Source organism: Anarhichas minor, unplaced genomic scaffold (assembly GCF_050575085.1).
Source record: "Anarhichas minor isolate MPS153535 unplaced genomic scaffold, ASM5057508v1 ptg000009l, whole genome shotgun sequence".
In the NCBI taxonomy this organism is placed as follows: Eukaryota; Metazoa; Chordata; class Actinopteri; order Perciformes; family Anarhichadidae; genus Anarhichas; species Anarhichas minor.
In genome coordinates this window covers 1314590-1335981 of record NW_027466455.1, presented here as the reverse complement: position 1 = coordinate 1335981, position 21392 = coordinate 1314590, and the positions used below count along the sequence as shown (strand labels likewise).

The 21392-nt window shown below is 46.0% G+C and overlaps 1 protein-coding gene across 1 annotated transcript in view; it reads left to right on the top strand.

Annotated features, from left to right (window-relative positions):
- efnb3b (ephrin-B3b) overlaps window positions 1–21392 on the top strand; it is a 71808-nt gene that overhangs the window by 20274 nt on the left and 30142 nt on the right. Inside the window, exon 2 of the mRNA XM_076086977.1 lies at window positions 16114–16403. Coding sequence (XP_075943092.1) covers window positions 16114–16403 — 290 coding nt within the window. The remainder of the gene's footprint in view (window positions 1–16113; window positions 16404–21392) is intronic.

Below are 21392 nucleotides of genomic sequence, written 5' to 3'. Positions count from 1 at the left end.
TGCAATGGCATTTTTTGATGTTTTACAGACCAAATGTTAATAACCCTTCTAAAAATGATCCTTAGTTCCACAACATCATTAAAGAGTCCTTGTGGCTACAGAAACTGTCCTTGAGGTGGAGGTCCCAGGTTGGCAAGGCCATAGGACAACTTCCCACTGAGGAGATATATAATATGACATTATTTAAGCCGATAGCATGAATTGAGTTTGCATATTAATCTTATCTTGAATTCCCAGCCAGAGCAGGGTCAGACTAGAAGACTAAATGAAATTAATTTTGAAGTTAAACACTGCCCAGATAACATTCTTCTGATTCTTATTGAGTTTAGAGACTGAACTGAGTTGATGTTATAGATGAGTGAGTGGAGCATGGCACCAGAACAGGGATCAGTCTCTAGGTGTGCTACATTAAGTATGAATAATAAAATAAATGTGGGTTTGGCGGGCATAAGCGGCCACTAAACACGATAGTCTGAGATGTGGACGAACGCACAGGACAAACCAAATGGCGTCCAGTGTTTATCCTCATTTTGTCCGCTATGAATACTAACTCTACTGTGACATCAGCCCCCGTGGCAAGAGGCGGTTTGACCGCTGACCGCTCGCATAATTGAGGCCTTGACCTCTCATTGGTGCAACCAGCAACATATGATGCTATCTCACCCAATGAGGCTTGGGAACAAGCTGGGAGGGGGAGGGGTCAGAGGGGTGACATACCACTGCTTGCCCTGTATGTGTGTGTGTGTGTGTGTGTGTGTGTGTTAATCTGCTTTGTCTGGCTGGATGCACCATCAGCAGTCAAGCGTGACCCTTAACCTCACCTCTCACCTCAAATAAGGGAGGAGGGGAGGTGTGGCGGCCCCCCCCCCCCCCCATTAACAGAGAGTTAGAGCTGTTTAGATCCGTGGCGTGCCGAGGGAGAGAAACTGTGTTTAAAGGGTGTTTGTGTGTCATGGCATGGGGAGGGAGATGAGGGGGGAGAGAAGCGGGATTGAGTGGACGGGGATGAAGAACAGTGTGTTCTGTACTTTCTCCTCTCTGCGCTCTCTGATGAGGAGACAAATGGCTATTGTCATCTAAGAGATGCTGGAAAAAGCAGCTCGCGCTGACGCTCCCTTTGTCTCCCGTCCGTGTGTTTGAGAATGACAAAGGCCATTTTCATGCTCTGCGTCTATCTCCGTCACCTCCTCTTTCTCTCTCCGCTCGCTTTTAAACCCTCTGTCCTCGCCCGCCGCCCTCCTCTCCTTTCTTCCCCCTTTCTCTCACGCTGAGCCTGCCATCTCCTTCGTCATGCCTTTAGCCCTTTTTCCCTTCCCTTCTCCCTTTTCCTCCCGCTGTGTCACCGCGTCCTTGCCGTCAACACTTTCGCTTCTTCATCTCCCCGCCGTCCATCCATCTTTCCTACCTCGCTTGGCCTCCAACCGTCCTTTCACCTGCCACGCTCCTCTGCCGGGGGTCGCCCTAATTATTCCTCACTCATCCTGTTTTCCATCGCTCCCTTCATTTTCTCCCCTACGACTCCCTGACACACACACCTGTAACCCAGCATGACGTCTCGGAGGCTTTCTTCCATCCCTCCTTCTCTTCATCGCTCTCTCTCCTCCTTGCTCCGTTTCTCCTTTTTTCTGAAGCAAATTTTTCACTCTTGCACAAACTTACATAAGTACCTAACTCTCCGTGTTTTCCTCTAATTCCTCTTTTGCTCTCTTTTCTCTCTCTGTATCCGCTGTTGCACCTGTTTTTGCGCCTACTGCCTCGCCTCCTTGCCTCCTCGCCATCTCCCTCTCACTTTTAGCTGTCGTTCAACCAGTCACTGAGGTTTCTTTTTTTTTTTGCCAAACGCATAAACATGCACCCAATTTGAACCAGTTGCGCTCAATTCAATTTCTCCCTTTGAAGAAAGGAAGAGTGTTGCAATCCAGAGATTTGGGTGGCTGCAGAGGGAGATGTTCGTTGAAAAGCAGACAGGAGGAGAAACTACTTCTCCTTCTCCGTCTCCCTCTTTCCCTCGCTCATTGTCAGCCAGTGGTCTCTCCGGAGTTCCCCTGAAAACAAAGGGAGGAATAAAACAGTATTTTTAGACCCTTTCATTTTCCATTACCATAATGATTCGGGCTTTGTAGAATCTTTTCATGTGCATTCGACTATGTGCGCCCGTGTTTATGTTTGTGTGTGTTCAACAGGCTGTGCTGGGTGTCTCTTCTACTGCACTGCTGCTCTCCTCACTCGGGAGCCCAGAGGTTGAAAAGCAGAGCTTGCACGCACACACACACACACACACTGCAAATCAGTCATACTCATCCCCAGCCGTGCCTCCTGTCTATTTATTCCTCGATTCATCCGATTCTTTATTTATTTTACACGCCGCTTCCTAATGCAAATAGGTTTGTCTGCTCCCTGCCGAACTGTGGGAGCAGCATGGGACCCAGAGTGAGTGCGTGAGTGTGTGTGCGCAAGCGAATCCGTGTGCATGTGTGAGGATGGGTGAGAGTTTATGTGTGTGTGTGTGTGTGTGTGTGTGTCTATGGGACCCAGTGAGTAATAGAGCCAAAGTCCTTATCTGTCACCAGAGAGCTGCCTGGCTCTCTCTCAGCTGTCAATCATCCAGCCCTAGAGACAAACACTCTGCTTCAAACACTATGAGAGGCAAAGAGAGAGAGGATGAGGGATGGATGAGGTAAAAAGAAAAAGGGAGAGGGAGAGAGCAGGAGGGAGGTGGGGAGCGAAGGAGCAGGGAAGAGAAGGAGGGATAAGGAAGAGATGCAAAGAAAGAGGAGGAGTGCAGCGGGAGGTGGCAGGTGTGGAGGGAAGTGAAGGACAAAAGGATAGAAGTTGTGATAAAAGTGAGGGAGAAGGAGGGGAGGGGAGGGGAGGGGGTATTATTTCAACACCTCTGTTGTGTGTGCTCCAGGCCCCGCAGGTAAACTGGGAATGGAACTTTAAAACACTTCACCTGCATGAATTAGACAGGCCCCTTGAAAATACCCGGGCGACGTTTGAAAAAGCCACTCTTTAGAAAATAAAGTGGCAGAGAAGTGGCGAGGTACGCGCACAGACGTGCTCAAGCACACACACACACACACACACACACACACACACACACACACACACACACACACACACACACACACACACACACACACATTCTGGCAAAGCTATCAGCACTGAAATATTGGCATGACACACTTCAATATCCTGACGTGAGTGAATAGGATTTTTGATGACCTGGAGGCTTTCTCTTTCAACATGTTTGTGTGCAGGCGTGTGTGTGTGTGTGCGTGTGATTTCACTTATGTGTGTCTGTTTGCAATTGAGGCAGCCCCCAGCAATCCCTGGACCCTGTCTGTCCTGCTTTCATGGACGCATCCCTCCCTCCCTGACTGCTCGGACTCTCTGCTGTTGCGGCGGGCTAACTGTTGATTTTACCGCGGGGCTCCGCAACCCCTGGGTCGAGCCAGGACTGCCGCTCCAGCGCTTTCCCCTAAGCCCTTAAAGCTTCCTTCAGCCCGAGAACGGGAGGAGGAGTGACGGTTGGGGGGTTAGAGAGCCAAAGATGGGGTGCGGGGGGGGAGAAGAGGGGGAGCAGCAGAGGGTTTGAGCCCCAAATCGCTTCAAGATGCGTTCCACTGGAGTCAGAGTAGCTGGGAGTCTGGGAGTCGGGTAGCGCTGCTCTGAGCCTGTGGGGAAAACCGAATGGAAGCCAGGTTCCCATTTCGAATGGTGGATTAAGCACTGCTGCAGATACACAAGGCCCCTGTTGGGATACACACAGCAAACACACACACACACATCTTTGGACTTATATCCCTATGAAAACCTTCTCCTGAGTATAATAATTCCCTTACTATAACCTTATCCTTAACCTAAACACATAGATACTACTTATTTTATTCATAGCTTGAACTTCAAAGATGAAGAGTGAGGATAGAATAAAACAACCCCAACTTAGTGATGTTGTCACTTAAAGGAATAGTTCAACATTTTGGGAAATATGCTTAATTGCTATATCTATGTATACCAACAGATCCCCGACAGTAAACAATAAATCAATTACATTAGAAGTCTGAGTATCCGTATCCTGTGCCATAGACCCCGACTATTAGAAAGAAATGATTGAGCCACGCTGAGGTTGATGTGTTCCTGGTTTTTGGATGGGACTCTTTATGTAGGTTTCGAGGTAGAACCCTTTGAAAGGGTTCCAGTAGGAACCTTTATACAATTCTCTACTAGGAAGCAAAAATGGTTAGCCCCAGTATTTTGTGTAGGAACTTGGAGCTGAGTTAACAGGGTACGGGAGTTGGAACATTTAGTTGGAGAAACAGACCAACCTATTGTTGGTTTTGGTTTTTTTCATGTGATTTGTTGACATTAAGAAAAATATAGAAAAACACCAGCCTTATCTTCTGAGGTAAGGTTCACAGACACAAATAAACATGGATATACTACTCACACGCTCAGCAGCTTGTTAAAAAAAAAAAAAAAAAAAAGCTATGTCCCAGGAGCCCTTGCATACTTGGTGGCCCCTAGGGGCCCCCTATGGATTACACTGCTCTCCTGACACTGTGGCTTGACTGAGCTTAAGTTGAGTCGCCTTTAGCTAAAGTTTCAGACTCCCTGCACCCTGTGGCCTCTCCGGAGCAAAGTTGAGCCTACACACACACCATCACACACACACACATCCTCCGGGGTCACAGATGGGGAGAGGGGACCCTCGCCTACATGCATGACCGCATGTGGAAACACACACACACGTACACACACACACACACACACACACATAGCTTTGGACATGTAGGTGACCCCCACTGTGGCAGGTCGGCGTCTCACCTCACTCCTTCACTCCCAGAGGGACGGCTCTTGGATGGTTCTCTTTCTCTGTGTGTGTGTGTGTGTGTGTGTGTGTGTGTGTGTGTGTGTGTGTGTGTGTGTGTGTGTGTGTGTGTGTGTGTGTGTGTGTGTGTGTGTGTGTGTGTGTGTGTGTGTGTGTGTGTGTGTGTGAAGCATAGAGAATGACAGCCACTGCATGCATTATAACCTTCAGTCCTCCTGAGCCCTGTGTGACCTAATTAAAGACTTTTCCCACACCAGGCATCAACACCAGCTGCCACCGTCCATGTGTGTGTGTGTGTGCATACATGTCATCGTGAGCTCTACTCTTAAACACGCTACAGACCCCACCGGGAGTTACAGGGGGTCTGGAGCACAAGTTTGTGCGTGTTCGTCTCGAGGGTCTCCTTCAGCCTCTGTCGAGGGGGTTCACATGCGTAGGTGTATCCATTTGTGAACTGGGGGGCCCTCTCAATCTCCTCCTCTCTCTCTCACACACACACAGATTTGTCAGGACTCTTGGTGCTCTATCACCACACACCTCCACTAGACGACCTTAATGGGCCCAATTCAGACTGCTGCAAGTCATCTTGAGTACATGCTGAAAATGGGGAAGCGGAGGGGGGGGGGGGGGGGGTGTGGGAGGACACGGGAGCAGGAGGAAATGGTGGTTTGAGACGGTTCAGGAGAACATAAAGAGATGTGGGATGCTGTTTTAGGTTTGTGTGATTTCCCCCCAGAGGATTGGTTGGGTTTCATGGACACTTAATGTCTCCACTGGGGCTTCATGGCTGCTGGTTAGTGCATGTCATCATGTTGATTTCAGACAGAAGCATGAAATACTGTCAACTACTGTCGTCAGTGTTGAAAAACTGCAAAAATATTCAACAGTTTCAGACGGGAGGAACATAGCAGACAACAATGTTGATGATCGGTGAATGAACGCAAGAGAGATCTGCTTGTTGCAGCTTATACAATGTTAGAGTTCCCTGCTTAATATATAATTCAATGTCTTAAATATATAATATGAAATAATGGAGGTTGGACTGTTAGTCAGACAGAATTAGCCGTTTGAAGACATTACACTGGGCTCTGGGGAATTTGGATTGGATTTTATTGACAAAAAGATTAGATTAATCAATCAATTCATCAATAATGAAAGCAACCATTGATGGTCGCAGGCATGGCGAAACAATATTTTACTATTGATTTAGAGATTAATATATCATTGCTGTGCAATGCAAATCTCTGTTGATTTTTCAGATTAATTTTATTTATTATGCTAAATAAACCATTTAATGACAAACATATTTCACACAGCTGAGTTGTTTTTATTAACAAATTTAAAGTAGATCTTTTTGGAGCTATGTGGCACAGTGACAGCCTCGAGATCGCACACAAACGTGGATGTAAAGAGACACTGCAATATGCATTAAAAGAGGTTTGATACAGATTATATTACAAAGCAGAACATTCACAATTTAAAGATTAATATTACAAATATGTAAAAATAGACGCCACTCAGCTCAAGCAAGGACATGTAAAACACTTTTTATTCAAAAGCATGTTCTCAAGATATTAAAGTGTGCTGTAAATGAACATCAACGTCTTCCTGGCTAATAGTTTATTAAATTTTTTTTGCAGGATTCCATTTCTGTAAGTGTTTTTGAACAAACTAAAATGAAAGCAAAACTGCGAAACAACTGAAGTGACATGGTTTGGTTGGAGGGAAAAGAAAGACGGGAACGAAGAAAGGTAAAGAGAGGTGGAGGAGTGAGAAGTGGAGCGGGGGGGGGGGGGGGGTGAGCTCGGTGAGACACCAGATTGAACACAGAGCAGCGTCTAGAACTCCCTTCTAGTGAATGTTTGGAGGAGTCAAAAGAAACCACGAACAAAAGTTCTGAGCTGGAGATGCAGGAGCAGAAAAAAAAAACCAGGAACAAGGATGCAAATGAGAGAGAGAGAGATGAGGAGGGAAGAAAAAGAGAGAGGGAGATGTTTGCTTGAGAAAAGTTTCGGTTGACCTGAATATGGATGCATTGTTCAGCTCTGTTCAAAGAGGAGCAGAAGTCTTCTTCCATAGTCGGTTAGTTAGTTAGTTCTTCTCTTCATGGTGCAGCCACAAGTTTCAACTTAATGTGATACGCTCATCTGCTGCATTGTATCATATGGATTGTGCTGAACGCAGCAGGAGTGCCGCAACAAGGGAGACGGAGGTTGTGTGTGTGTGTCTGTCTAGGAGGGACAAACCCAGTGTGTAAGTGTGTGTGTGTGTGTGTGTGCGTGTACGTGCTCCTTTTTAAATGCCAAGGCATCCAGCTTGCCTCCATCCTGTGTCTCCGTGGCTACGCTGGGTGTGATATGTACTGGATGTGACACAGACGCTGCAGCATCCTGGACCGCCTCTAGACAGGAGGAGTGTGTGTGTGTGTGTGTGTGTGTGTGTGTGTGTGTGTGTGTGTGTGTGTGTGTGTGTGTGTGTGTGTGTGTGTGTGTGTGTGTGTGTGTGTGTGTGTGTGTGTGTGTGTGTGTGTGTGAGAGGTGGGCGGTGGGCGGAGGGGGGGGGATGACAAGGACGCAGTTACCTTCAAAGTCCCATGATGCCAACTAACTATTCAAACATCCTCTGCATCCCTACCTGCTGACTGCCACCTCCCGTCTCTCCCTCTCTTAGCATCATCAGTGGTGTCTCTCTACCTTTCCCTCCACCACCTTTTCTCCTCTGGTCCCTCCCTCTCTCTCTCTCTCCCTCTCTCTCTCTCTCGCTCACCATATGGAAACTATTACCGCAGTTGTCGTTTCTCACCACCAACATTCCTGAGGGCTTTCCAGCGCTCACTGACTTTACATCAACCTTGTCCTTCTCTCACCATGTTTACGCTGCTCTTCATAGTTTATCTCTCACTTTCATTTTTCTGTTCAGCCCTTCAACATCTTCTGTTTCGTTACATGTATATTTAAAGCTGCATTAATTGCGGGTTTTTTTGGCTACTTGGAGCAACAAAGTGAAAACACAACATTGAAATATTATTGCCTTGTTATGGTGTTGGCAAACTGTTGTAAATTTAGCCATGGTGTTGGTCTCCACCAACGATATGGACGATGCATCCCAGGCCAAAGTATCCTAAATTCGGGCTTCATGACCTCTACTGCAGCCAGACACCAGGGGGGAAGGAAGGAACATGTGTTTATTTAGCTCTTTAGCTGCTAGATGCTCTACTATGTTCACTAATTGCAAATTGTTCTGTCTGCAGCTGTACCATTCCATCAACATCTCATATTCCCCAAGGTTTATGCGTCGTTTTATACACAATTCCCCCCAAATTCAGCCTTACATGTTTCCTATCTTTTGCAAACTTTGAGATCTCGACTAGAAGTTTAAATAAGGTTCTGTGGGTTTGTTTTTTGTGCTACTTTTTACACCCTTTTCTCACTAAACGGATGATAATTTACAAAACAAAAGTTCTTGGGTGGAAACCTAGCTTGTAACTTTCTCCCTGTCCCCGTTGAACTAGCATCCCTTCCATCATTTCATCCATAATAGAAATGTTCGGAGGTATCTGGGCCATGCCTTCTAGAGAGACTCAAACTCTCATCAATTTACATTATAGCTCTCTCTTCCCCCCTCTCTGTCTCTTCCTAACCCCTCTCTGTCTCCCTCGATTTCGTACAAATGTATCGCTCTCCCTCTCCAGCTCTGTACACGCAGTCAAAGACCACTTTCTGCAGCTCTTCTCCAGGGTATATGGTTCTTTAATGAAGACAGTCATAATGATTATGGATATTTTAAAACCCTCTGACTGCCCTGTGCACCGACGGAAGCAGAGGCTGCAGTGCGTGATGCTGAATTTTAAATGACTAAATCATGAGCATTGATTATTAATTCGGAGAACAGCTTAAGATGATAAATATTGTGTCAAAGATGACACAGGAACTGGAAAATGTCCTTTTAGTGTGCGTTTCCTGAGATCTAAGGCGCTTTATGCATTTTCAATGAACAATTTAATCCTCCCACATTGATGTACGACTGAAATATTACTGAATTAATGCTTTGTTTGTGTTGTTACAGAATTCTTTCAGAGGATAACCTCACACACTGACACAGCAACAGACGATCATAGCAGGGGGGGGGGGGGGGTTCCGCAAGGCCTCAAGTTCAACCTGGAAAATGGGCTTCAAACTGGCTTGTACCAGCATTGATTACAGAACGGATCAAAGATGAGGTCAAGATTAAAAAAAGGATGCAGCATGAGTCAAATTTAAAAGCTCCTGAATCTTTTATTGTAAACCCATCAGATGGAAGATGTAGGTGAGACGTGCTGAGCACAACCGGTCAATTTGATGGAGCTGCCGTTCCTCCAAACACTGTGTCGAAGACGGAACGTTTTATATACTCCCGACCATGTGTTTGACATTATATATGGCTGGTGTTTCTGGACTCCACAGCACATATAGGGGTACTGATTGCTCCAGCAGAACAGTGGAAAATGATAGTCGCCTCTCTGTGTGGCTGCTCCGCAAAAAAAATCCATCGCCGCAAGTGATTTAATCCAGCGCTGAGGCTTGGAATAATATTTTCCTTAAAGTAGATAAAACAGTCAGTCAGTGGAGTGAGATAATTTTACCTCTCCAAATCTCTTGAATCGTTTTCTTCATATTACAGAAGGCGTGTTTTTTTTATTCTTTTGAGACTTTAAAATTAGTTTGAAAGGAAATTCATCAAAGCAAATGAAGGTGCGTTGGAGTAAAGTGAATTATGGCGCAGTGTTTTCCCTCCAAAAGTGCGGTTTAAAAGATTCCATGTGGGCTTAAATGACATGTTCAAAATGGACGTTTTCCGAGTGCGTTTGCTCGTTGTGGCATTCTTTGTAAAAGCACCTCTCCTGCAAATGAGACCCAGCGGATTTACTTGAGACAGCTACTAGATGGCCTGCAGGTGTTGCAGCTCGGCGGGGTGTGCGTGCGTGCGTGCGTGCACGCTTGCGTGTGTGCTCCTCCCGTGGCCGATTGGTTCGCCACTCTTTAGTGTGCGTGCTCCCCTGCCGTGCGTCTGACAGCGTGTGTACATTAAAAGAGGGGGGGCGGAGGGGGTGCACTCAGGAACCCCTGTGTGTGTGATTACGCTGTGTATACCATGAGATTAGTGCAGACAGCTTTATGCGCCGGGCCCGCCATAAATCTCCCCGCCACAGAACCGAATACCGCCGTCGTTTATTATTCCCTAATAGATCGGTCCTTTGCTGTCTCTCCTCGGCTTCCTGCTCACACCAGGTTGTGGTTAGCTGAAGGACAAAACCCCCGCAGAGGATGGAGGAGGGTCAGAGTTGATGTGGAGCTTGGAGTAAATCCGCCACGCTGATTTCATTTGAGTTTATTTCGTGCCAACACAAGTGTCCTCCCCTCTCCCTTTTTTATTGTTTTTCCCATCCTCCTTCTGTCTGATTTTTGCACTTTTCCCACGTTGTGTTCTGTTGCAATCTGTCCGACTTCTTGCTCTCTCTTTGTCCTTATGCGTTTGTTTTCTATCACTTTGAATCCCACCTCTCTCTTTGGTCTCCTCATTCTCTCCATCTCTTCCTTTGTTTTTGGGGATGTTTCTCTCACAGACTCGGTGCTCACACTCGTCTTCCCTCCCTCACCCCCGCCTCCCCCTTCATATTCTCATGTTCGCACAGACGCACACTGGCACACACACCCACCCACACACACACACACACACACACTCCCTTGTCTCCTCTCGCCGGCTGCACCTGTGTGCCCGGCTTTGGTCCGGACACGGCTCGGGTTGCCGCTGTGGAATCTGGGAAATGTTCGAGCTGTCCGATACGCCGCCCAGAGCAGGTACAACTGCAGACGACATGCAGATGGACGAGGAAAAAAAGACAGCAACAAACACGGAGCTCACAGTTAAAGCCTCCGGGAGGCCATTGCTGGCTTTTAAAAGCTTTTAGGGCTTTTAAATCTCTTGCATTTTTGTCTGTTTTTGTTTTGGGATTTTATTGGAAATTCGTTACATAAGATTTTTAAAGTTTATACGTGGAGAGCTGCATTGAAAGGGTGGGAGAGAGTGGAGGGTGAGAAGCAGGAGGTGTAAGGGGTCGGGGGGGTCAGGCAGACTGACACTTGAGTCTTCTCGGCTCAGCTCGGGGGTCGCGGCGGGGCGACGCTTGGGTTGAGAAAATGATGTTTCTTCCCTCATAAAAGAACTGAGCAGAAGAAAAGAAAGCCCCCCCCTCCTTCCCCAACTCCTCCTCTTTCTCCTCTTCCTCCCTCCTCAGTGTCACCTCTGGCCCCCTCCAACCCCCCACGCCATGTTTCAAAGTGTGGCCACATGAATGGCTCTATTGTTAACGGCTGAGGGGAAGGGAGAGAGAGGGAGAGAGAGAGTGGACAGCCAAAAAGAGATGAGGGAGAGCAGCAGAGAAAAAAAGCAGACCCTCAGAGATAGAGAGAGTGTCTCTCTCACAGCAAAATGTGGCATAAAAAAATGAAGAGTAAAAGGGAAAAACGTATATATGTCTGCTCAGGGTTGTTGATTTATTTAGACGTTATTAGACGTCACAGACGAACTCCATAAAGCTGTTTATTACTTCACCTCACTTCACTTTTCCTTCCTCTCTTCTGCACTGGAAGCATCTCAGCGTGTCCGACTGCGAGATTCACAACCCTCACAAACTGTCCTGCCCTTTCAGACTGGACTTTAAAGGGTGATTAAATACACCCCAAACTGCATGTGAGTGATTGTACTGTATATCAACATACTTGCTGTTTGAATGCAGTGCGGGTTTGTTGACACTGAGGACAGGGAAAGTGTGAATTCTGAGATAAATACACGCCTTTTTTTTTTCTTGCTCTACCCCATGATTACATTGGGACAAGGTGTCCCTACCCCATCCTGTTTACAGTGCACACACACACACAAACACACACACACGCACACTATCATTCACTCTCACACACACAAGGTTAACTTGGGTTAACTCAGCAAATCTGACACTCTGAACATGGAGCCTATCAGAAAATTGAGTTCTGTCGCAGGAATGTGCTGGAATTCAGTTTCCTTCTTCCCCTTCTTTCTTTCTCGAGTCTTCTCATTCGTTCTCCGTTTCCTTTCTGCTTGTTCAGCACATTTCTCTGTTGTGCCGATATCGATGCCAGTATCAGAAGTGCCTTGGCGAGTGAGCGAGTCTATGCACCGGACGGAAGTTGCAATGAGTTACGTGATGATATGTTCAAGCTCTATTCAGTAAAAATGAGTACTGGGCGAAGGTAGATTATACCATGATGTGTTCAAATGTTATCGTGTCAAAAATACATTTGGTGAGAAACTTGAATAAATACAGTTGTTTGAAGGAGATGTTTTCACAGCAATATAAAGTAGATCTTAAAGAGGGAATTATGACCTGTATATGAAAGCACTGGCATCGGATTGGTAATCGGTATCGGCCGATATGCAAATTCGGGAATCTAAATTGGAACCTCTCTATTTCTTTGTGGCTGCTACATACCTTGCCCGACATGTTCAATATTTTTTTCCACTCCCCTCTCTCTCTCTTCACTGATTCCTCCCTCTTTCTTTCTTTCCTTCTTTGTCAAGCACTGCACTTGCCCGGTGGCATTTTAGCTCAACACTCACACCATCCTCTACTGTGTGTGTGTGTGTGTGTGTGTGTGTGTGTGTGTGTGTGTGTGTGTGTGTGTGTGTGTGTGTGTGTGTGTGTGTGTGTGTGTGTGTGTGTGTGTGTGTGTGTGTGTGTGTGTGTGTGTGTGTGTGTGTGTGTGTGTGTGTGTGTGTGTGTGTGTGTGTGTGTGTGTGTGTGTGTGTGTGTGTGCTGCCATTCTGCAATGCAGCTCGACTGTGACTCAGGGTACCTTCAGATACACTCATAGAATGCGTCATGCAGGAAGCAAAAGGTGCCTGTTTTTATAAGAGTGTGTGTGTGTCAGTGGGTTTCAGCGTTCATGTTTAGGGAAAACTAAACCTGTGTGTTTAGACGTGGGTGGATGTGTTTGGGCAAACCTTTTGTGTTTAGCAGGAGGGCATTTGTATGGGCCGGTGTGTGTGTGTGTGTGTGTGCGTGTGTTGAATAGATTTTTCTGTTTAGGCTGTGCTGCAGACGCCTCAGGAACCTCCGACATGTTTACAGTTCATACTCTATAAATGGCGCGAGAGCACGGGCTCGCCTGTCTGAAGCCAACAGGAGGGTGAAATATGTGTGCATGTGTTGAGTGAAGCTGAGTGCCTACCTCTCCACTCGAAGTATTGCCTGATAACCCCGAGTGACCTGGGTAATGAGAAGTGGAACAGTGGCTTCCCAGCAGGCCTCTGGGCTAAAGCTCCTCCGCCGTTCAGTCTGCTTTCTCAAGTTCCCCTCCGGTGTGCACCGCCAGCCGAACACACCAACAGATAAAGCTTTACATCGCAATTTACTGCAGGTTGAAGGCTATTAGCTGCCAGTGCTAAGAGGTAGACCTAGCCTGCATGGAAAAGGGAGGATATGGTCGGAAAGATGCAGGTACAACAAATGAGACTCATAAAATCCCTCTGTCTCTTCCTACTGGAGCTCTAATAATGTGTCCTGTATAACCCGATATTCCCCTTTAGCACATAATGTTGCTTTTACAAAGCTAGTGTGTCATACAGCAGTGCAAACCAAACACCTGCATGACCACGAGGGAAACTGTGGAGCCAAAAGTTGACTGTGGGAACAAAAACAAAAGATGATCTGATACGAGCAAGTCAGGTCAGCAAGAGTTATTCGGATGGCAAAATTGATCTCATCTTGCTCTCATGTTCACTGTCAATATTGCGGGAGAGCGTTGTGTCTTTCATGGTAGTTTGGGCAAAGTGCACTTTTAAAGGGGCATTCCACCGATTCGACACATTGCGGCACAGCCCGTGAAAACGGTTTCATGTTTTTTGCGGCTCTGAAGGGAGGCTTCTGAAGTCTGAGGAAATAACACTGCTGATGTCAGAGTGATGTCGTCAGCTAACAGGGTTTGGGCTCGGAGACCTCACCATTTTAATGGAAAGCCTGTTAAAAAACTGGGGGATTTTTTACAGATTTAGCAGGCAGTGAGGGTCTGACAAAAATGCTGTAAAAGTTGCACTATGGGAAACGTAGGATCCGGTGTTTTTGGAGCACATCCCACATCAGGGAAGTCGGAAAAATCTGTCTGTTGCAAGTCCCTCAACTTTATAAAAAGGGCAATATTACATTTCTGGAGTGCTTCTTTAATTTGCACAAGTTGGTTTAGCTAATGAGAAACGTGCAAAGGAAGTTGATGTTTTTCCAGCTGAAATTATAACAATAAAAATCCACTTAGCCTCTTTGTTTCCTGCCCATTTTTTCCATTAGTTAATTGGCATGACCTTTTGCTTTCAAGTGGAAGCCAGAAAGAAAAACAATCCCCGATTTAGCCCATTTGGACAAATGAAAGTCTTAATTTGTCGCTAATGTGACATTAGTAGGATTTATTTAGTCTTTTTAACCGTTAAGTTGGGCGACATCATTCTCGGTGCGTTCGTGCCTTCTGATCCTGCGTTGTTTATTTTTTAATGGTCACACAGTTGTCTGACAGCAGAACAGAGAGAATAACTAAGCCGGTTTGAGTGCTGTGACTCCCAAGTGTTCATGTGGATTTGTTGGAAACAGAAGCGGTGCGTGAGTCCGCGGGAAGAGAAAATGGGCTTCTTAACATTACAGGCATTTGCTTCCTCCCACTTAAACATCAAAGTGTCACTTAGCATTCTGTGTGGGGGAATAAAAAAAACTCCAGCAAATCTCCTCCTCCTTTTCATCTTTTACTTCTGTAAACACTTTCCTTCTTTCTGCCGGTGGTGACATTTATCTTAACCTGAGATAAAGTCATGATGGGTGTGCATAGACGAGGACTACTTTCTGAATCCCCACTCTTAGCCATGCGTGCGTGCAGCGTGAAGCGTTAAAGTCACCGCAGGCCTCAGGGGCTCAGTTGATAACTCATAGTATTTGGCCTTATCAGCAAGAGATGGCCCTGTGCTGTGAGGGGAATGACAGACTCTGAGTCATTTGTTGAGTTTATGCCCCTCTGACTGCTGCGTTTCGTGTTCTCTGCTCGACCTCTGAAAGCTGCGCGGCCACAGCGAGCACGCCAGCCGCCATACTGCAAAAAAAAACAACAAAAAACTGGGTTTTGACCAATTTGCAGAATTCATTTCAATATATTCCTCAAAACCTGCTGCAGCTTTCACCCCAAGAAAGTCCTTTTAAGATCATTAAGACCATCAAAGCTGTCGACTAAACTGAAAGCCACGGTGAAATTCTAATGATGATGATGATGATGATGATAAACCATTTTCAAAGCGTATTTCTTGTTGCATTAGAATGGGTTCAGGCTGCAGGTTTCCCCACAGACAGCAGGTGTCAAATCATCAGTTCGGCCATAAACAAACAGGCTGCACATCATTCATATCAAGACACGGATGACAGACATCAAAACAGCTAATTAGCAAACTAATTAACTGTACATACCTGAGATTTGGCAGCTCGGTTCAGTTGTCTGCCCGTGTCTTCCTCTATGGACACGCTTCAGTTCTCATTTCCAAATACAAGGGCTGAAAAACACGGAAATGAGTTCTGCCAGAAAGAAAAAAAAGTTTTCGTTGTTTACGATGTTCCCCTGTCATTTCCCATGAACACACTCAACACGAGTTGTGTTCATTGCGAGACTTTTTGTTGACTTTCCCTCGCATTTGTTTGCAGTCTGTTTTTGTTTTGAATTCTATCTCGTCTCAAGTAGACGCGAGGCTCTTGTGTGGATGGAAATATTGCTCCCGTTCCTCCACTTGTTAGCGCCTGTAGTTTGCTTTTGCATACATTTGACTACTTCAGAGATATTTATGTATTATCTGAGACTTAACCTATACCTAACTGAAGGTCATTTCTGCTGGACAGAAATGTTGTGGAGTTCTCTTCGGCTTCGGATAGGGGTTTATTTTCCCCATGTGGATCGTCAGCTGGTGGTTATATTTCCTCAGTTTTTTCTCCACCACTTCGCGGGGCCAACCGGGGATTGCGTGCGATTGTGTGGTCCAAATTTATTTGTGCAGTTGATTGCGCTGCTGTTCCTCTGTAAAGCCACCTGTTCCCAGTGAAGGAGTAAGAAAGAAGTAGGATAAATAAGAGCGTTGAAGGAGCCATCTGTTGCTCATTCAGCAGCAAGGACAGGTGTCTCTGAGCTGGTTTCTACTGCAGGAAGCAAAAGGCTGTAATTAATCTTTCTCTTCCTCTTTCTGTCTTCCAGGTTCAGGGACGATAAGGGCTACGTTCTGTACCCTCAGATCGGGGAACGGCTGGACCTCATCTGCCCCCCGCTGGACACGGCCAGGTCCACGCCCGAGTACGAGTTCTACAAGCTCTACCTGGTGTCGTTGCGGGAGCAGGCGGACCGCTGCGAGGTGACCGGCCCGCCCAACATCGTGCTGACCTGCGACGAGCCCACCCGCGAGCGCCGCTTCACCATCAAGTTCCAGGAGTTCTCGCCCAACCTCTGGGGCCACGAGTTCAAGAGCATGCACGACTACTTCATCATCGGTGAGTCGAGGAAGCAGAACCGGAGATTAGGGGGCGGAGTGAGTGTGTGTGTGTGTGTGTGTGTGTGTGTGGGGGGGTTTGTTATGATTGCATGGCTGATTTCTGATTGTGTCTCAATGTGTTTGTTTATTCCACTGATGATGATGGTGAGGATTGGGTGGGTGTGTTTAGAGTAATTTGGTTTGAGAATTATGTGTGATCCGGCCCAGGGGCGGAGCCGGTACAGGACTTACACTGCAAACAATGACCAGATGAGTTTTCAGGAGACTTTAGGGTCTTATTTTTTATTTTAAAAAGCTTTCATTAATTTCGCTTGTTTGACCTTAAACAAACTTCAGCTCTCTCTTTTCAAGCAGAAAGAAAAAAAATTGTTCTATTGTTCATTTTTTGCTGCGTATCCCTGGATGTGTCCTTCAATGCAACTTGTGTGGGATTTTGTGTTTAGTGAAGTATGGTTACATTTGTTCTTCAGCATCGTTTCTAAGTGTGTGTGTGTGTGTGTGTGTGTGTGTGTCTGTCATTGCTTTGTCCTGCTCTGATGCTGCGCCGGCCTCGGGCCTGTTTATTGTTACTGCCAGCCTTGCAGTGACTGCAAATGGGAGGAGCGCAGTTTGTTTTGGTTTCCTCCGGGGGTTTGTTTGGACTTATGGCCGCGTGAAGACCCGATGAGGTCATCGTGGCGAGCCAGAGCCAAAGCGCCTTGTATCGGACGGAGCAATCTGCGAGTAAAAGGTCGCGTCAACCGAAACCTGTGGGTTTGTTTTTAAATACAGCACCAGAGCCAAGAGCGTTCAGCCCTCACAATGGGAGCAATGCACACAAAAACACACACTCATGTGCACGCATACACACACACACAACACACACACACACTCTCGCACGCCCACAAGTTTCCAATACAAACACAAGCACTGTAAAAAATAAAAAAAACACCCCAGGAGTGAGAGAGAGTGAGCATCATAGACAAAGAGAGAGAGACCCTGTATGATTCCCATAGCTCTCCTCCCACGCACCTGCGAGCTCTATTCACTCAGGTGTGCAAATGCTCTTTTCTCTACTTTTCATCTGCGGGTAGAAACCCCCCCCCCCCCCCCCCCCCCCCCCTCCCACCCAAAACAACAACAACAACCCTAAAATCGTTGGAAGGAGAGTAGAGCCAGGAGGAGCAGGAAGCTGGGACAGAGATGGAGAGACAGACCGAGACGGAAAGAGACAAAGGGAATATAAGATCTCTCGAAGTCTGTGAAGTCCCTCGTGCCTCTTTGTGTTCTATATTTGTTCGCCGGCTTCAGGTGCGCTCGTTTTTCCCCGCTATCGGTCCTCATACCCGGCTGTGTTTGTGGAGAGAGGTGAGGCACTGTGCATATCTCTCCTGCATCATTGTCAACATATAAGTATTTCTCTTTGATTAGATTAGAGCAGGTGAGATATGCATGCAGTGGTGCAGTAAGCGGTGTGTGTGTGCGCGTGTATCGGTGCCCTGCATGTGCGCCCAGGGACCCAATGATACAGGAATTTTGGCTCCATAAGTAGGGAGGGAAATTAATGCAACCTGATACCTGCTGATACCCGATTCAATGACTGACAGATGTTGAACAGCCACATCAAATATGGCTGCTCTTACAGGATTCATAAAACTGACACACTAATGGCTAAATTAAGCTATCCAGTCGGTTAAAATCTTTTTATGTCCAAGAACACATGTTAAAAGATCGTGCTTTAGTGTGTCTTTATGTCAGTGTTGGGACATTATCCCAGTGTGCGAGTACTTACCTCAAGTTGCTTTATGGTGGGCTAATGTGGATATTCATCATATAGGCATCGGATATCAGTACATTTTATGGCATTGGTGTTCTATTATACCGTCTCTTTTAAAGTTCATTATGCTCTCATGTGTATAATATTTCACAAAACGTCTCACTTTTCTTGAGTTGCAGCCGTGTTGCATTACGTCTCAGAGTTAAATTCATGACGTATGGACTTAAAGCTACAGCTGGTTACTTTAGTAAAAAAAACTTTTTATCATATTTACTCCAACTGTCACTATATCCTGACAGTAGTACACGAGACAGATAATATGTGTGAAAACCAAGTTCCTCTGCCTCATTTTAGTGCTCCTAAAGGAGTTTGCAAGATTCCAAGGCGTCCCAAGAAAAACAACCAATCCGAGCCGAGAAGTCTGTGAAGCAGCTGATAATCGCTGCTCGTGAAGCTCGTGAACTCCGGTCAAACTGTCAAACTAGGCAGGCATCAATATGAATCAAGATTCCGTCACCGCATTACGTTTATCTCGCCTCAAATGTTTTCAGAAACATGTTTTTAGTGTTTAGCTGTAAAACCGGTGGCGCGGTGCTTGGTTTTTCAACATGGCAGCCGGGTCACAAACTTTTCATTTTCTTTTTACAGCTTAACAGCACACTAAGATATGTTTCTGGAAACATCTGAGGCGCGAAATAGGCAACACAATAACAGAATCTTGAGTCATATTCATCAGTTTGATCGGAGTTCACAAGCAGTGATTGAGAGCTACGTTAAAGACTTCTCAACTCTGATTGGTTGATTTTTTGGGGGGGCGTGGTGAAGTCTTGCGAAGGTCAATAGGAGCACTAAAAGGATGAAATTATTTTCAATAAAGAAAAATAAATGAATAAATCAGCAACATACTTCTCATGCACTATCAACAACGCTCTGTTGCTTTAAGGGAGCGCCCCTGTGTGTTTCCAACTTTTGCATTCAGTAAGAAATCAAAAGTCACCAGGATTCAAATGTGTCATACACCACTGCTCATCGTGCCCAAAGCCAGTGCAAGCTGGAGAACTTCCATCAGGTTTTTGTTTTTTTAACATCTGTCTTAAACTTGAATTTAATGACACTGCAGTAAAGTAAAAACAGTCATAAAGCCCTTCTCAGACACACGGAAATGTGCCAAATGTGGCCCACAGTCTCTACTTTGCACACCTCCCTTCTGTGCTGCCACCCGGCAACTGGAGTGTCCAGAGATAGAAACACCTTTATCTTCACACACAGACCAGACTGATCGATTGACAGCTCCAGCCCGATCAATGGTGGCTGCGACGCAAGGTCACACACACACACACACACACACACACACACACACACACACACACACACACACACACACACACACACACACACACACACACACACACACACACACACACACGCACACACACACACAAGTGTACTCACACATTGTGAAGAGAGGGAGAGTGGGACAGGTGAGGAGACGCTGGAGTAGCTGATCACAGGGAGCATTTGGTGCTGATAACTTATTGATAACGTCAGCAGATAGCTCGTGTGCTGGTAATGAAGAATTGCATGCAGTCTCTCACCAGAGCTTCTGCGTACTTAATGAGGCTGCGAGATAATTGATAATCTGCTGCTCATTTGGAGCCACATGGCCGCAGTGGCTTAATAGGGGGAGATCTCGTGCATGCTGAACTCACGGTGGACCGGCTTGTCCCTGAATTCAGTTACAGTTAATGTATGTTTGTGCATGTGTGCGAGGGCACCGATGTGTGCGCAGGCCTCAGGGAAATCGTGTTTTAATTAACCTATAGCATAACGTGATTTAATTTGCATGCTGCAGCAGACCATGGCGGTACACGCGGAAAGAGTGCTTGTGGTGATGCTGTGGTGGTTGGATGGCGGAACAGCAGGAGGGAGAAAAAAAAGGGCAGTGGAGGTTAATTTCAAAGTTAAACCCATTACAGATCACCGGTAACTTGCTTAAAGTCCACTGGGTAATCCGTTTCCTCCGCAGTTGGCTACCGGGATGCGCGGTGAACGATACTTGAAAAACCCCCTCTAGGGTTTCATTCCCAATTTGTGTCGACACCATCAACACGTGGCTCCGTTTGATCACTTCGAGAGAAAATCGTGCAAGCGGTCCGGGGGAAAAGAAATCCAAAGTTTCCTTTTGTTTTTGCAGTCACTAATGCAGCACAGATGCCACTGTTTTGTAATCAGATTACTCGAATCCCATTAAATGTAATTCTTTACTTCTGCATCCCGCGGAGAGGAGAGAAAGAGTGGGGAAATTGATTAGTTCTACTCGTTGATTGATGTTTTCATTCATAACGCGAGGTCAGAGTTTATGTAAACCCATTTCTCTGTCACACTCTCCCATCCCGCCCCCCCCCAACTCTCTCTCTCTCACTCTTGCTCTCCGACTGGTTATTCTGTGTCTCCCTCAGTCTCTTCCACCCTTTTAGTTTCTCCTCTCTCCTCCTTTCTTTCACCATTCAAATCCCACCGCACACACACACACACACACACACACACACACACACACACAGACATGCTTAGTACATCAGCCCAAAACCTCAGATCAAGCCTTTCACTGCTTTTAATGAATCCTTTGAAAGCAGGCGCCAGGGCCTTGTGAAACACACACTGCTTGCATGCATGCACAAGCACAAGCACACACACACACACACATTCACAATCAGAGTGTGGTCTTGATGACGTGTTTTCTTAATTAGAACTGCGTCTCCATGCAGCTGATCTGCAACTTAAAGGACAGCTACACATGGGGAGAATAGAGGAGTTGTTGAAACTGGTCCAGGATCAGCAGATTTGTAAAGGGTCAGTTCCCCCATCACTCACACCTTGAGATAGATAGATGGATAGATATAAACTTTATTCATCCCTAGGGGGAAATTAGTTTGTAGCAGCAGCAATTTACAGAGTAAAATAAAATATAAAATATTACGTATGGAAATGCACAATATATACAGTACAATAAAATAGCAGAGCAGATATTGAATTTGAAGAAATAGAATAATAAAAAATAAGATAAAGTCATGCAGATATTTTTAGTTTAATTTGCTCGAGCTTAGAGAGATTTCCCTGTGAGATTTATTTGCGATATTAACGAAATCTACACAAACAATGTCCTTGTTACTCCGGATAATCCAGAGGCCTCACTGTGACCTGTTTTATGGAACAAAATGCAATCCCTATAAA